Below are 17,413 nucleotides of genomic sequence, written 5' to 3' on the forward strand. Positions count from 1 at the left end.
TGACATTTTAATGCTGATCACGAGGATTCCTGACCTGACGTCGTGGTTGTGATCATCTCACCTTGACGGTTCCGTTCCTGAGCGGCTTGTCCGGATCGGGCACATACTCCATGGTGATGCCGTAGAACTGGCCCTTGTTGACGTAGGTTAGACGGTCGTCCTCGCGACGCTGGCTCGTCGAAATCGGTGCCTCCATGAAGAAACGGAAGCCGAAGTTGGAAAAGCTGAAAACGACACCATCCTCGTCAATCCCAACCTCGATTGGTGTGATTCTGTGGTAGGTAGTAAAAATAATTAGATAAACTAAGTGCTAATGCCGGCGGCCTGTTCCATAACTTGCACCGCCCATCGGTTTGTTGTCAGCAGAGTGTCACGGCAGCGCGCTCTGGGGTCACAGCGCTGGCGATCATTGCGGCCTAACGCCGGGCTCGTGGCCACAAATCGACTGAGAACGGGCCGTTATCGTGAGCCGGTTCAGGGGCCGACGAGATGGTATCGGCCGCGCTGCTGGCGGGCTGTGAGGTCCCCCGCGCACACACCCGGGCGGTGGGAGTGGGGGTACTGTGACTGACGTCATGGGATACAGCGTGACGTCAGATGGAGTCCAATGTGACGTCAGAAGGGGAGATTTGGTCCGATCAGATATACGTGCATGATGCCAGGTAATATCGATCGTCAGTTTGAGGGAAAAGAAAATGGGAACTCGTCTTCCTGCTGGAGAGACAATTAGCAAAACATGACCTCGGTACCTTTTTCATCCTCCCTCCTCTAATTCTCACTCCCTTCCCTCTTTTCCCGCTCTTCTGCCCAAGGTGTTGAATCACATGATGTGAACCGTGACACTCCTCAGATGAATTGTCCAGCATTATGGACCCTAATGAGTGGGTACACTGTACGTTTGTTGAAACCTCGATGGGCTCCTTGGTCGGTAAAGGAAGACTCGACGGCCAATCGTTCCGCGAACACAATTGACGGGGTGTGACCAAGAGCCCCAGCGACCGTTGTTAGTTACATAGCAACAGGCAACAGCCTTAGAGAGTCCGGCGGCGTAACATTCAAGGTGTGAAAGGTCAGCAGCACGCCCGAAGACGTGCAAAACTAGGCCAAAAACGACCTGTTTGGGGGCAGAGTTCACGCATTGAAGCAGGGAACATTCAGTTGACCCTTCGCACCAGCTTAACAGGATGGAATAAATGAGGATTGGGCGGGCGGCTGAAGGGTACACAGCCATGACATAAATTGTGGGCAATGTTCAACCCCAGGCGGCAGAAATGGTGCCGCCGGAGCGGTACGGGTAGTTTGATGGCTTAATTCTGGCATGCTTGACCTCATGCAGAGTGCGCCTTGATTTATTTGATTGATTCTATTAAGTCATACATTTCTTCACAATCAAGAACAAAGGGAATGGCTATGCACTTTGTGATAATGTGATGATGTAACGTTAACGGTACGTTCTTTTTCATGGTCTAATGCGAGTACATGATGCTAGAGGAATTAGAAATGAGTGTATTATTTAATTTTATCAGTATCATGCATATGATTTGAATACTCGTATACCCACGCAAACCACACCCTGCTGCGGTTCGCTCAACCCTGTATCCTTTTCCGGTACTCACATTTTCGGGATGTGGATTTTGTCCACCTCTGTCTGACGTCCGAAGTCGTGCCACGGCCGGGACCGGGATGTGGATGGCGATACCGGGCCGCGGATCAGACCCGGCTCAGCCAGCAGCGACGACTGTCCCACCACGTCCGAGTACTCGAAACCGGTGCCCTGAAACACAGAAAGACATAGCGGTTAGATACGGTGAGGTCATGGGAGGAGCACATGACGTCATGTGACGAGGCAGCTGGTGATGACACGATATGTGATGAATATCGTGTGAAAGGCTCTGAGGCCGGCCAGGTGCTGAGAGTGCTGAGGAGATGATAGATACGTGGGTGAATTTTATTTGCCCGTGATTTACAGTGGACATCAAAATGTATCTATTAATCGACTTCACGCCAATAACGACATAACGGGCTTCCGCAAAGTCTTCATTGCGTAGAGTGTTGTTGATGCGAGGTTACAAGTCAACGTCAATGATTATGATATACCTACAGGGAACAGGGAACAGGGAACGTAGGCACTCGGCCTGTACTCAGCAGATGCGATAGTCGTTTTTGTCTATGGCGACACCCGTCAGCTGCTACTCGTCTTCTGATCCGTCACTTAGCAAATAAATGTCCCTAGTGTAGCTATTCATCATGCCAGATCGTCTGCTTCCTGGTCCATGCTTGCACGAAAATGAAGATACAACAGTGGCTTGTCGGCATCCATAGATAGAACAAACAAACAATGCCGGGCAGCATCTTGCGACATGCAAACAGCATCAAGAAGTGCACACGGCTATGTTCATAGCCGCTCGTTTCATTTATGTATGCAAATGTAGTAACAGGCATGGAATATAAATGCAGGTTACATGCAGATTTGCTTACTCGACGACGCTAAGAATTTAAAGTTACCAACTGCATTTCTGAGTCGTCGGCGGACTAACTAATATTGTATTCTATGTAGTGCTGTCCATTCGGATGAACCAATCAAATATCGCCGAATCATGCTATCATCATCAGTGAGGTATGTCGTCCCTCGTCGTTATACGAGACCCACACATTTGGAGGTTCGGCCCCGCACATTTGAAGGTCCGGTCCCGCACATTTAGAGGTCTGGCGCAGTCGAGCGGGAACAGATGAATAGTCGGCCGGGCGGGTCCCTTTGCCGTCCTTCGGGCGTTGGCTGGCTCACTTTCATCCCGAGACTGAGGTGCCGATAGGTTCAGGAGCACTCTGTCGTCACCTCAGGCGCCCGTGTTTCAACCCACTTTAGGGAAATCGAACAGACACGAACAAGAAATGCCGAGACCTCGGCAAATTCTATGAGTCGATGGTTACATATTAGCGATAGAGATGAAAGGACGAGCTATTCGGGCCGGTGTATGTAGCAATAACGTTATAAATGATCGAGAATTTAGCATATAGCACGGGCCGTCGGTACCGAGCATATTACGAAGTTGGTCTGGTCATTGATCTTCGATGATATGATTTATCATTATACGCATATCAATAGGTACATGACCGTAAGCACATTTATATCACAGCTGTTATGGCATATGGAAAAGGACGGCCAAACTTGACGTTTATAAACAATTGCCGCATTTGTAAATCGCGTAATCGCATTTAAGCTTCAGAGAAACTCTTAAATAATGTCCTTTGCTTTCAGCACTGATCCCATGTTAGGGAAACACTACTCCATCTAAAACTTCGGAGCGGCACTCTTCAAAGCACACGTAATACTTCAGATTCAATATGCATTTACAAACCCACAAAAAACGTGTTATCGATCGATCGCTGTTCATCTTTCTGCTCGGAGCGCGGTGCACGCCAGCATATTTCTGATGCCGGGGGCGCGCCTGTGCGACCGCCGCTTCCCAAAGAGCGCTGCGCCCGCGGCGGAGCGGAAGGCATGCCGGAGGTGAGCTCAGGTCGCTGGGAGCCGAGCGACTTCCGGCTCACCCAGCGGAGCGTCTCGTCCCGCCCCGTCGGCGGGCACCTACTCGACTGGTTCTGCAGCGGCCCCACTGGAAAGTTCCGCAATCCTACAGTAGCGGTGTGTCTGACACATCCCCGCCCGCCGAGTGACCGGACAACAGCCCCGATCAGCGTCAGCAGCCCCGGCGCGCCCCCGGCTTACCGATGAGTGCAGCCGTTGCAAAAATGCTGGTATTTATTCTGATTGAAAGGTGACTTACAGCACGCCTACGCAAGAATTTAGTATCGTAACTTAGGCTATCGATAAACCATATATGACTAGCAGAATTATTGCATCAACAAGTTTGTAAGAAGGCCTTACCCCTTCGCCTAAAATACACTAAGCGCTCACCGCATAAGAGCGGACATATGTCCGGCTTTCTCGAACATTTCACCGGTAACGGGCTATCCTCAGGACATTCGTTCCATGGAGAAACCTCGTCGTTCGGTAATGGTTCGCTCACAGCGCTGGTCCTTTGGAGCCACTTACACCCGAACACTCCACTACGTGGTTACACCATCAATGGGTGCTCTTCACAAAAACGACGGCGTTTTTTTACACGACAGCCTGTGACCATCTATCAAAGGCGACGCGGTGTCGTCGGGTGGCAGTCAGGACGACCAGCGTATCGGGGGAATTGAGGGAGCGTTCGGGAAATCCATGTCGGTGTGGGGTGAGAGAGGTGGGACCAGCTCGGAGTGGCTGGGACGGTGATTTAGGGAAGGTGACTGCCTCCGAGAGGCCTTTCATTAGCTGAGGATCACCTGAGACGGAGAGGGTACAGAGTTGGGAAGTAGGGACTGAGGAGCCGTAAAGCCAAGCTGTCCGGCAATGGCGGATATGTCGGATATCGGACATCAGCCGAGGGCATGTGGACGTATCTTGAATACGGAGGGAGTGGAGGCATGGGCGAGAGATGTTGATAGGCGAGAGGCTGTTCATCGTCAATGAATAAATTTGCCCGCATTAGGAATGGGATATGTTGAAGGACAGAATAGTTTAACATGCGAAAGGAGATTTCAGCAAGGAATTAAGGGCTTAAGCTAAGTATACGCACTGTTTCCTGCTTAGGACGTACGGAAACTGCGCCCGGAGACCCTGATAAAGGGCGACAAAGATAAAAAATGGACCAATCGGAAATATCTCCGTTCATGCTCCGCTTACAAGTGAGACACATACTGATGGTGGTATGGAAGACATATCCGTCAGTCACGGCACACAATCTTATGAATATCAGCCGAGATGCAGGGGTGATAGACATTCCTATCAGGGCTCTTTATTCTGATATTGGCCGTATAAATGTCAGTTTATCGACTATCAGAAGCAGTTGAATAGAACATTAGGGCACAACTGTCGCTCAGTTGGACTGTTATGAACACCACAGGCAGGGAACGGATGAAGTTCAATATATCAAACTTCATCTGTCGACTGGGTATGAAACGTGTTATCAGGACAGACCGTGGGTTTCTATCAGTAAGTATTTGTGCGTGTCCAGACACCTGCGCTTCCCTTTGACTCCTGACCCCTGCCCTCCGACCTCCGATCGGCCGGGACTGACCTGCTGCAGGCTGGTGGCCTGATCGCGCGGGGTTGCCGCCTCAGCTCCGATGCCGCTATCCGGTGACGGCAGGTCGACGGCCAGACCCTGGCTGGACAGCTTGTAGACCGCCGACCCGGGGCGGATGTAGCGCTCGACGAACTGGGCGTGACTCTCCTGACCATCGGCGAAGGCGGGTGCGGCGCGGCTAGCCGGCGCGCTGCCTCCGTACTGATCGGTCGTACCCGCTGCGGAGCCCACAGGAGAGTAGTAGTCACGGTAGTAGGGGTCCGCCGCGGCCACGTACGACCCAGCCGACGTGCGGACCGTCGTCGCCTGTCCGTAGGTCGCCGTCGGAGACGGCGGCAGAGCGCTGTACTGGGAGATGGGCTCGGCGAATACCTGTGCGGGCGCCAGACCCGTGTACTGGGCCGTGTATGCGGTGGAAGAGGACATATCCTTGGGTGAGGGCGAGTCCGCGTGCAGCGGCGCCAGCGGCGCGCCGTAGCGCGGCGAGCCGGGGTCCCCGTCGCCGACGATGACGCCGCGGCGCTGTTCGACGACCTGCTGCTGCTGTGGCTGCTCGGAGGGCGAGCGGCGCGCGGTGAGGTCCTCGGCCTCTCGGTCTGCCAGCAGCAGACCCAGCTCACTGCCCGAGACCAGGTCAGCGGGCGCGCGACTCTGGGAGGTGACTGTGCTGACAGCTCCGGCCGGCGACGGCGCCGCGGCCGTGCTCCTGCAGGGGCGAGGGGAGAGAGAACGTTAGAACAGGTGGACGGAGAGACAATCAAAGAGTCAGAGTCAAAGAGGGGACGGAGGGCCAAGGGTCCTTCAAATACAGTACAGGGAACGAGCGCCAAGGGATTGTCAAAAAGAGTAAAAAAAAAAAGGTAAAAGGGCACGGACGGGATGGTCGTCAGAGTTATGGACAAGTGCGGAGCGACCGAAAGTTTCAAAAAGAACGAAGACAGACAGAATATAATAAGGAGACCGTCAAAGGGGGAATCGAGACTCAAGACAGTTTCAGAGGAAGGTGAATCAGCACCATGCGGTTAGAAACTAGGAATGGAAAGCATGATGTGGATTTACAAGAAGTATACAAGTGAGTGAAAGGTTAATGCGTTATATAACGGTGAGAAAAGATAAGTGGTGACATCAGCCTCTTGTATGAACATTTGTTAGAAAAGAGCTGCTACTCCATGGCCTGTTCATCCTATGTTCCCGTTTCATCATTTTAAAAATATTTACAGCCACTACTCCGTTTGCCGAAAGTATGCCCCGTGGTTTCTTTTCATGTCACGGATTAACGTCACGGAAATCCCAGAAAAGACGTGCTGGGACTCTTCCCACTGAACGGTTGTGCGAGTTATACGGATTAGAGCACTGAGCTGGTGACATTTGAGCGGGGTCGGTGACCTGACCTGCTGTCTAACCGTGCGCAAATGTTATCGCTCTCATTGCCCGCCTGCTTGCAGATAATGAGACCGCAATTCTGACCAAAATATCCAGCGGGAGGTCGCCCCGGCGCTTAGTCCCGCCCAATCCGTGGACGAGAGCTCGACTCCGAGCGAAATCACCTTATCAGCACTCAGCTCAACAATAGCCGTCTCTGGCTTTCGAAAAATGGCCGCTCGCTGTATCTGTCATCAAGAGTCGCGTTTTACAAGACATCCTGCATAGCTCTGCGGCGGAGCGAGATCGTCGCCATCTGAAAAAATTAACGACTGTCCGGCGATTCTGCGCCCGATTGGCGACGGTTTGCGACACAATGGCCGCCGTTAGTGCCCTCGGTGACCGGCGGTGACCTTCCGTGACCTTCAGGGCAGCGGTGGAGGCTCGGACTTGAGCCGCCGGCCGTCATTGCCGCCGAGCGACTCGAAATGACAGGTGCAGGCCGAATTTGGTCGGCTCTGCAGCCACCTCTCCGAGGGTTGATCTCTGATGTGCACTATTCCCCGGTGACAGAGCATGGCGCTCGTTAATCCGCGGCGGTCGTTAATCCGCTGAGGACGTCCCTGCCGCCATGACACCGTCGGTCTGTCCCGGAAAATCTCCCAGCCGGGGATAGAGACCGAGCGTAGCGGCACTGACGTGACCGCTGAGCCGACCCGGCTGACCCGGCGCGGATCATCGCCGACCAGACACCTGCTGTCTGAGGAAACGGGGCACCGAGCCCTCCCCTCCCCCTCCCCTCCCCTCCGACCCCCGGGGGACCGACCGACACCCGATCTCAGCGCCAGCACACGCGCGGAAGCAGAGACAAAATCTTACATCCTGTTGCCAAATGCTTCACGCACTTTTGTTAATCCGACGCGCAGAATCGAAAACTAGTTAGCGTGCTGACGTCATCTCATTTGCGCAAGTTCTCTGCACGTCGACGAGCAGAAATCCGCAAAGCGACGGCGCAACAGCGCTTAGCGCAAAACAAAATGGCGGCGGGTGCGAGGTAAAGTGATAGGTGCGTGAGGGGGCGACGAACGGACGGCGGAGCTCGCGGAGCGCCCGTGGCTGCCCCGTGACGGCTCCCGTTTCCTCCGGACGGAAACGTTACGCGTCACGCTCTTCCGTCACATCGTCACGTAACCAGGACGTTACGGTGTGGCTGCCACCGACGAACCCCGGTCTCGAGTTCACGCAACAGTCGTCTCCAGTTTCTACACATTCCGTGGGAATATCCTGTCCTCACGAGACTGAATTTGGCGGTGGCATTTCCGTGGTTACAGTGTGTGGATGTTTTTTTTATCACTTTTACAGCATATGTTTGGTCGTCTTTTACATTAAGTAACTACCAATCTAACCACTTTGATTGTTTAACCGGCAACCTTTCAATTTAGAGCGCGAAAGTCACCAAGACTCACCAAAACATACGATTTGTTTTATCATGGAGGAATGTAAAAGTAGAAAGTCTTCCGGATCAGCAGACTAACTTTTAGAACAGCTGATAAAAGGGAGCAAAAAAATTGCAGAACATGTTTACATGAGGCTTATTGGGCCCTTGACAAACAACTCAATCTTTTTTCGGAAATCAAAAGGAAAGGTATAACATAACAAAAAAAATCCTTTAATCATGATTATAACAAAAATCAGAGAACCTCTGGATCTTTTTTTTGTAAAAGTAAAACCAATCTTTTCATCTGCTCCTATTCCCAATAGATACATAGCAGATGCAGTGACAGGTCGCATGTACCAGGGTGATGCATTCTGGGATAAGTCTCTCGTTGTGACCAGAAATTGTATTAGAACATGTATTCTCATTGCGTGGTAGGACTGTCGAAGCATTTGTGTTAAAAAAGATGCAATTTATTTGAGACGAACGCTAATAGTTAAATACCGAAACCCAAATATTTTTTATTTTTGTTTAGCAAAAGTTTCTGGGGAAGTATTCCCTATCGCACATTATCCGACACTATTTTTCTAGATTCGCGTGTTGATCCACTTCCAGAAAAGGACAAATGACAGCAGGAACGCAATAGCTGCACCACAGACTACTGTGGTGCAGCTATCTTTGGCTGCACCGTGCACAACACATAATACTCAAGAACGTCTAGTCAAGATGCTTCACACGATTACCTAGGTGCTAGAGCAAAACAAGAGAAATAAATCACAATCGCTGTTGACCAAGGAACGGGCCATGAATACATGCAACAGAAACTGCAGCAGGGTCAAAAGGAACTTCTCCAGTTCATATCCTTGCAAGCCTGTGAGCCAAGCTTTTTCACAGCGCGATGGGATCGATGACCATTCACCCTTTCAGTATCACCAACAACATGGTGCATTGGAGTCGAGCTAACTCACGCAAGACAAGATGCCGTTTGCTAAATCCGCTTGTCAATTATATCATAAGCTTTTTCTCATTGAAATAATGACTCTAATGTGATGTGGTTTGTGACTGTAGGGCGCCCGAACTTCGGAGACCATCGGCACCCAGAAATGATGACTCTGAATACCTAGTTTTTATATTACATGATTTTTATTTACGTCCAATGACTCCATTTCATAGAGGATATATTTTGATATGCTTGGTTTCATGTAAGAGAGGCCGCTTACAAAATGGGCACTGGCGAAGCCACAAAAGCTCTCTTTTAGGAATGGACCTAAAGAACTGAAGTTCCAATGGGTTGATGGCTTGCTGGGTTTCACTGGACACCGCATTTGTTTTTTGTTGAGCAAATTGTAAAATGGCACTCCATGCTCCCCTGGTTCACCAGGTCTCTTAGTAAATTTCAAAGATAAGCAATCCACATCGATTGATTTGTTTGCGACGATAATTGCATCATAGCCTCTAATTTCTGAGTGTATAATTTAGAGCAAGCCATGACACAATTACACATTGGGTTTCCACAACGCCGGTTCACCTGCCGAGCGCCGGCTGCCCTCAACTCACTGCCATCGGATTTGCCCCGACTGCCCCCGGGGGCGTTCGGACGACGCCTACGCAGGCATCTGCTCGAGGAGCAGAACACTAGCAACTAGTCATCATGAGTGTCTCTCTGTATATGTGTTCCCCTTTCATCTTTTATTGTATTTTATCATCACCTGTTTTACTGACGACGGGCAGTAATAGCCACATGTTCCAGTGGAATGTCCTGAATAAACTGTCTATTGGTTAAAAACACGCACTTGGCATCATAGACGGATACAATACATGTAAGCAAGTGCAAATTCATTCAGTATTTTAAAACAAGGACTGCTTATCTATGAACAACACTCACACACCTCTGTGTTGTAACTACTCGATAACACAGCCAACTATTGAAACTAACACTTGTAGGCGCGCAGACTGTCAGAGTCGGCGTGGTCTCCCCAGTCGGCGGCTCGGGTGCCGGTGACGCCGGTTTTCGGCGGCGGAGCCAACTCACCCGAACGGCCAGGTGCGCAGGAAGGCGTCCATCGGGCACGCTGGCGGCCACCAAACTAGCCGGGCACGCGCGCGCCTGCTCCGCACCGACCGGCGGCCGCCGGACCGCCCACCGGACGGCAAAGTAGCAGTGCCCCCGCCAGCTGAGCCCCCCCCCCCCACCAGCGGAGAGAGACCCCCTGAGTCCATCCCCGACCCCGGCCAGCGGAACCGTCACCGACGGTCATTGACCTCGCGAGAGAGGCGACATGATGCATCACTGTCATCATGAGGGAAACAATGGGCAGCTTTGTGGAAAATCTGACTGCATTTAGGCAATAAATAGAAATTGATCCGGAAGAAAATGAATGTCAATGAAAAAGTATTTTCTGGAATCAAAACACACGTATTATTACAAGCAACCATATTTGGACATAGAGTTAGACATTGCACAGCTCGCAAGTCAAACTTTGCAATGTGAAATAACTTCGAAATCATCAAAAAAGCGTTAATCGTAAATCGCTAGTCGTTAAGTCGTTATTAAGTTAGATTTAGATGCATCTATTGCTCGGTGTTTCGCGGTATGAGCGTTCTCAAGGGCCGAGCGGCGAGCATTAAAAAATATTTGGCACAAGCTTGCACATTCGTCATGTAACCGGAAACGCATCATAACGTTTTCTCACAAATATCAGTATTTAAAAAAAACATGTTCTTTTCTTGACGGGGAATTGAGAAACTTCTCAAAGATATTGGAGCAAGGCTCTTCAGAATATGGAAAATGGTCGCCAAAGAAAGTGACTTTTCCAATTTTTCTCGTCGGATAACGCATCCCACGATGCCTAAAATACTTTTTTTTTGTGCAGTTGGGATGGATTTCAGGACCACTTAATGAGGGACAAAGTTGGACATTTCCCTATACCTGCATCCACCCTTGGTTCCTAAAATGCATATTCTAAGTCCCCTCCTTATGCCTAGGGCAAATATATGTTGTGTTGAATGGCGTTTGCCCTGTCAAGATCAGTTAGGTACTTCGCCCGTGTGCGTGTGTGAGGGGGACGTTTTTGGCCACAATCACCAGTATTTTGAGTTATATATGTAGAAAACCACGGTGCGCCGCCCCGCGAAGCGCAGTATAGCTTATCATTCACCAATTTCGAATCGTGTGTAAAATTTTTGACCCCAGGTCACAAGCGGTCAGGTAACCATGTCAAGTTCAGTGACCATGCTAAAAATGAGATCCTATCATTACTACAGCTTTTCTTTAAGACTTTTAATACTATTGATTACATGAGGATATCAATATCAACACTTTGTTTATCTCGTATTTTCATATCTATAACCATTAGCTTGGGTCAGGTCAGATTTGTCAGCTCATCATGATAAGGCAATGGGGGAAAATTTCAAATGCCTTCAGCTTTGAACAAAGATGTCAAAACCACAAGATATTTATAAAAACACGATTATCCCGCCCATATGCAATGGTCAGGGTACAGCTGATGGCCAGCGTCACTCAAAAAGTCAAGTTAGATTATAAAAGAGTATCAGTAGTGTTTCGGCAAATCTTTTGATGGAGACATGATAGAGCGATGAAATGTGCTAAGGACATCAGTACAAATCAATTAATATGTAGCATGACCTTTTCCGATCAGGTCATGTCCTTTACCTGAGGTTAAAGTTTGAAGATGAACTTTCAGGTCAACTTAGAGTTGATTCGGTGTGTCTCGACGAGAGAAACACGATGGTGGCAAAATAAATGTCATACAATTATTGACTATAAAGCTACTGCAAATAAGTTAAAAAAATTGTTTGAGCAAAATCCGTCTGGTTTCGTGGTTTTTGCTCTCTGTGGGCAAAACCGTTGACCTGAGGTCATATCTGAGGACATGGCGGTAAAATAACTTTGCAAGGGCTATCGGATGCATTTTCCCAACTCTCTATTTCTATTGGTTCATATAACACTGATTTGTGGAAGTAAAGAAAGTTGTCCAAATCTGGAAAAAAATGTTCGTGATAATTTTACGTTTGGTGATCTGCAGTGAACTCAGCAATGACCTGATCGATAGGTAGTGGTACAGTCCAATTGTGACCCCCTTAACATGGCAAATTTGGCTGAGACGCCCATCAGGGTTTAACCCTCGCCGGCCGAGGGGGGGGGGGCGGGTGCCGCCCCCCCATAGGGTTTTTTCGCGATAGCTCCGAACACGCTGGCGATAGAGAGCTGAAACTTGGCATACCTGACCTTTGATCCAAGCCGGATCTTTTGACACCAACCGCATTTTTGGGTCAGGTCAGGTCACTGACCTATGACGTCATAAGTGAACCTCTGCACGGTCTTCAGATGTCGCAACTTCGCAACGCCCTCACTGCCAGAGGAGATGTCACAGGGAAATGAAACTTGCAGGATCTAGTATCCATTATGAGTCCCACAACTTGTATATCTCGGATTTTTCCTAAAGGTCATATGAGGTCAGGTCATTTTCGTGACCTCACCATTATAAGTCAATGGGGAAAAATTCAAACTGCTATTCTGGCGCCGGGAACGATCTCCAACTATCTCAAGCACACAGAATCGTGATTTGATGCACTCCTTGCAAGGTTAGATGCGTCACTTTTGCAATGTTGACCTTGCATGACGTCATTTATGACGTCATCAAGGTCATATTAGTTTTTCGTCAATAACTCTTGATCAAATTGAGCTAGCGAGTCGGGAAGACCACCAATGGACTCAGGAAGACCTGCCGAATCGAATGATATGCGACATGACCTCTTTCGACCAATTTCGTGACCTGGGGGTGCTGACCTGACCTTGACCTGAGGTCAACACCCCAAGTTGACCTGACCCGGGCAAAAAGTATATCATTCGACGCGCCTGAGCGAGACGAACACGATGCTGCCAAAATCGGCGCTCTGCGGCCGTTTTTTGCGAAGTTATTCACCAAAAACTGAACCGTACCTTGGGGCACTTGACCTGACCTCAGAGGTCACCGGTTGACCTAGGACCTTAAAATCGGGTACCAATCTCTGCGTCTCGTAACGGCGCACACGCTCGTTTTTTTCCGCGACGCGCTAGCTCCACCAGGGGCGAAACGGCGAGGGGGGGTCGTACCCGCCCCCCCCCCCCCCTCGGCCGGCGCGTATGTAGAAAACCAATAGGTCCGGCGAGGGTTCGTGAGGCACATAATGTAAAGCGCTCTTTGGCATTTAACAGGTTAATTTCAGAACATGTCTTACTTCCATTTAATTGATTTTTTTAGAGTTTTTACGATAACGTTCTTGGAGGAACCTTAAGTTATGCTTTTCCATCAAAATTGATTGTTATTTTTCGAGATAGTTCAAATGTTTGAAGCCCTCCGCCACAAGCTCAGCCCCCTAGAACCCGCCATGAAAAGGGTTAATAACATTTAAATAAAATCTCAACTCGAAATGATTATTTTTTCGCTTCAACTTTCGAAAACATCGAACCCTCCAAGGTTAATATACATACTCTAATACTTTACCAAACACAAGTTACACTGCGTAGTATTTTTTTGAAGACCGGTTCAGTGCGTTGTATTATTCCACAAGGCCTAGCGTATTGAAAAGGAGGGCATTGCGAACTTGCCCAGCTACCGACATCAGATAACGCAGCCTGTCGTGCCTGCTCCTAGTATGTCGTACTTATTAGGCGTCACCGACACACGCATATCCGTCTTTTGTCGTGGATCTTGTTGCATGAATATTTATTCTCTTGCTTGTGCATATTCATGCTCTTATGTTTATTCACATTCGATGGCCATATCGAAGCAAACATTCTAAATATATAACCTATCCTGTTACATTCTCATCGAGTGAGAATAAACATAACTATTTCTAATATGCTACATTCATGCTCTTACCACTCTCCTCACGATGGGATTGCTTAGCCCTCGCCAGGCGAGGGCCTTTAAATAACGCGGATGGCGAGGGGGTTGGTACGATTCCCTGGCGATTGGCTCCTATGGCACTTATCAACACAAAATTTACTAGGTGGGACCATAGAAAGTCTCTCCTCTGTGCAAATCTAATGACTCTAGGTAAATATTTAGGGTTTTTATTTTGGGGTGAGGGTATAAATGTACAATTTTGCTTAAACAGGTCAAAGTTTTTCGCTTACAACTTTGATCTAGTAAAGAAAGAGCAAACATAAAGGCACCAGTGAACTGAGCCGTGCCTGTGCGCATCGAATGATATATAGATTTGTTACCAGTTTGATGAACTTTCTAAGTAAACTTAAGGAAATTAATTAAGTCCACAAGTTTATGATTTAATCGCAATGCACCATATGCATATCATACGATTCAGCTGATCACAAGGAACACATTGACACCATTTTTGAAGCTCTAGCTCATTGTGTGCCAAGTTATTAGCAAAAACGTAGTTTGACCTCTGTTTACCTCAGTTTACCCGACCCTAGTGCTCTTGCAGAGTAAAAGAGTAAGGTAGTAAAGCTCAAAAACGTTGAAATGGAAGATATATCTCTCATATTTTTACAATTAGTCATTCGGGCAAATGTCGTAAGTTTGTCATGACCTCTAGATGACCTCAGCTCATCCGAATAAATAAAAAAAACACCGGGATGCATGTGATGGCTGTCTGTAAGCTTAGTGTATCCTGCAAGTTTAAATCAAATCCATGAACAACTCTAGGTTTCATGGAAAATTGTATATTTTTAGTGCTATTTTGACAATGTACCGGTTTTTGTGATCTTGTGACCTGACCTGAGGTCACTGGAACTCAAGGCTCCCAGAACACGTGTCAATGTCCTAAGTTGTAGCTGAGATTTGGTGGCGCTTTAACGAAGAACTCTGTCGTTCCGTTGCCGCTTAACTAACTATGTAGTCCAATTTTACCCTGACTTTGTACCAGTTTTTGTGACCTGGTTACCTGACCTCGAATTACTAAGACCTAAAATTTTCAGAAAAGTGTCAAAAGGCTGTCCCAGAGGGTATGCTAAATTTAGCGATGCTACGCGCTGCAGTTTTCACACAGCTCGCGAAAAACCTTGGGGGGAGGGGGTTGCGTCAATACCTTCGCGGAGCGAGGGTTGAATTGCCCAATACCTCCAGGCTCCAAACTACGGCTTCATAAAAGGGCTCTAAAAAGCCGGAGTTACGTTAAATCAGTGGTTCATTATTACGCTACTTTGTCTTCTCAATCCTTGTGATAAGCATTCACACCAAAAGCAAGAGATGAAGTATCCTAGAAGTAACTCATAAAATACTTTTGACCCCAGCTGATCAAATGTTATTATTTTCGAGATGACTGGCTGATATGAAAATCAGCGCGAGTACCAAGACCTGTTTTCACCAGTCCGTGACACCAATGAGGTGTCATTGACTCCGAATACAGCGACCCATATCTGAAAAGGTCAGCTCGTCATCTGCAGTCCCCGTCATCCTCTGGCGTCTGCAACATCTACTGCGTAATCCGGAGCTGGGGGGACTATCTAGCACGCTCCAAGTCATGCCGATGGTACTTTTGCCATCTCCCCGAGCTCTGTCCTGTCCACCTCTCGCCGTTAAGTCTAGTGACACGCGCGGCTCGCAGTGGAGCCCGCAGCGGCCGGCGGCGGCGGCCTGACCCCTGGGTCATTGCCCGCGGTTGGAGCTCCTCGATAGTCGGCCAGCTTCGCCTCAGCCAATCAGAGAGCAGCCTGACCAGTCCGTGACGCCGCCCCCCCCCCCCTCCGTCCAACAGCCCCCCAGTCCGACGTCTTCCGTCACCGGCGGTCTTACAGCCATTGTGCAAAATCTGCGCTGTACTTCCGTGTTGGAGGAACAGGTCTCGTCTCCCCGCCGGCTGTTCGGGGCGGTCGGCAGCGGAGCGCAGTTTGGGGTCGGCGCGGCGGCGACCCCAAACCCCAGACCGCATCGCGGTCTGAGGAGGAGTGGCACAACTCTCCGCGGACCCTCGGGGCGGTGGAGGGGGCCGGAACAGCCGCCGTACCGCTACATGGCACACAGAAACTGGGCCTCACGCCACGATCTGGGCTACGAGAGCGGAGAACAACTGTTCGACCGGAGCTCACACGAACAACAGCTTATCTGGAGTGAATTATCGTATTAAAATCCAGTGACTTCCTCAGAGCAGCACAAAGTGGTCCTTTTAATAAAGGGGCTATGGTTAAACGGCTTTATGTTTTCTTTGTTTTCAGCTTCAGTAAAACAACTAGTATTTAGGTGGTTTTCAAGCATCTGGCGCGCGCATGCAACGACATACGGGGGTGTGAGCGAGGATAACAGTCAACAATACAATGATTTCTGGTTTATCGGTCTCCATGTTCATATTCTCATACGCTTGGCATGTGTGCTATGCATATGTCAAATCGAGCTGGCAAGAATTAATGCTTTTTACTTTGTCTTTTTGTCAATGTCTTTTACCACCCACGCACGTTTTGATGTTCGAGCACACGTTTCATTATGAGTTCAGATATTTTTCAATGAATGTTATCTAATTCTTTCCACTAATGAATGCAGACCGGTTTCTGTTTACGGTCAATTAAGAGTTATTACCGTCTTCGCTATGAAACAGCGTGCGTGTTTCCCGCATTAGCTTGCATTGAATCGCGATTGTAAGATCACAATGAAGTGATATTTAATTGACCTCTCTTTGCAATACTTTGAAAATGTGTCACGCATATGATGCAAAGCGAACTCGGAGTGCGTAGATCAATCGAAAACAAAAATTGCTGAAAGATTTAGAGAGATATCATTTTTCCAGCTAGTGTTCCTTATTTTCCGGGGTGAAGCTGGCTCAGTCTTGTTTGTAGCGCGTTGCACCCTCGCCGCTGCCCGTTATTAACTCAGCAGGATCTCCTGTTGCCGCCGCCCGACAACACGTGCAGGCATTGACCACGCTGTTATGCACGTGCATCCGTCAGCCGTCGAGATGGCAATACGCTCTGACCGACAGGGATTAGCAACGTCATTCTGCACCAATGCTCGGAGCCGAATCAGGCCTATGCAATGTGCGCGTTCGTTACACTTGCGTAAATGATTTCAAGTCAGCTTATTGTTATAGTGATGTCGAATTATATATTTAATGTTAGAATATTATTTCTTCATTTAGTAGCGATTTCGGGAAGCTATCATTTGTCCCTTGAATGATTGCATGAAAATATCTTGCCATCAAGTTAGCGATCTACATTAACAGAATCTTGCAAAGATGACCCCGGAGCGTTTAACCTCCTGTGACCCCACCACCCCGAAGAGTGAATGACCCTGCACTGAACCGTCTCCTCACCTTTTCTAGTCAGAGTCCTAAGCGACCTGGCTTTGCTGAGCAGTGGACGGCTGGATACTCGGACTTTCCAGACGGAAAGAAACCAAAACAGCTCATCGGTCGACTGAAACCAGCGCTCCGCTCACGTTGTAATCCACGTGAGACGACGACAATAAGCGGTTTAGGAATTTGTCATCTCCTTAGAGCGGCTTTTAGCGCTCCTCAGCTCCAG

At 48.8% G+C, this 17,413-nt stretch overlaps 1 protein-coding gene across 17 annotated transcripts in view; it reads right to left on the minus strand.

Moving 5' to 3' along the window:
• Positions 1–17,413, minus strand: part of LOC122370100 (protein grainyhead-like) — a 93,400-nt gene that overhangs the window by 7,531 nt on the left and 68,456 nt on the right. For 12 of the 17 annotated variants that reach the window (XM_043345408.1, XM_043345391.1, XM_043345370.1 and 9 more), the window contains exons 3-5: positions 5,127–5,841; positions 1,617–1,774; positions 62–224 (exon numbers count right to left, since the gene is read on the minus strand). In XM_043345408.1, the coding sequence (XP_043201343.1) occupies positions 62–224; positions 1,617–1,774; positions 5,127–5,841 (1,036 nt within the window). Of the gene's footprint in view, positions 1–61; positions 225–1,616; positions 1,775–5,126; positions 5,842–9,964; positions 10,094–17,413 lie in introns of those variants that run through there. The other 5 variants (XM_043345486.1, XM_043345505.1, XM_043345456.1 and 2 more) reach the window with 1 other exon arrangement.

This window comes from Amphibalanus amphitrite, unplaced genomic scaffold (assembly GCF_019059575.1).
Source record: "Amphibalanus amphitrite isolate SeventyFive unplaced genomic scaffold, NRLGWU_Aamphi_draft 000034F_arrow, whole genome shotgun sequence".
NCBI classification, from domain to species: Eukaryota; Metazoa; Arthropoda; class Thecostraca; order Balanomorpha; family Balanidae; genus Amphibalanus; species Amphibalanus amphitrite.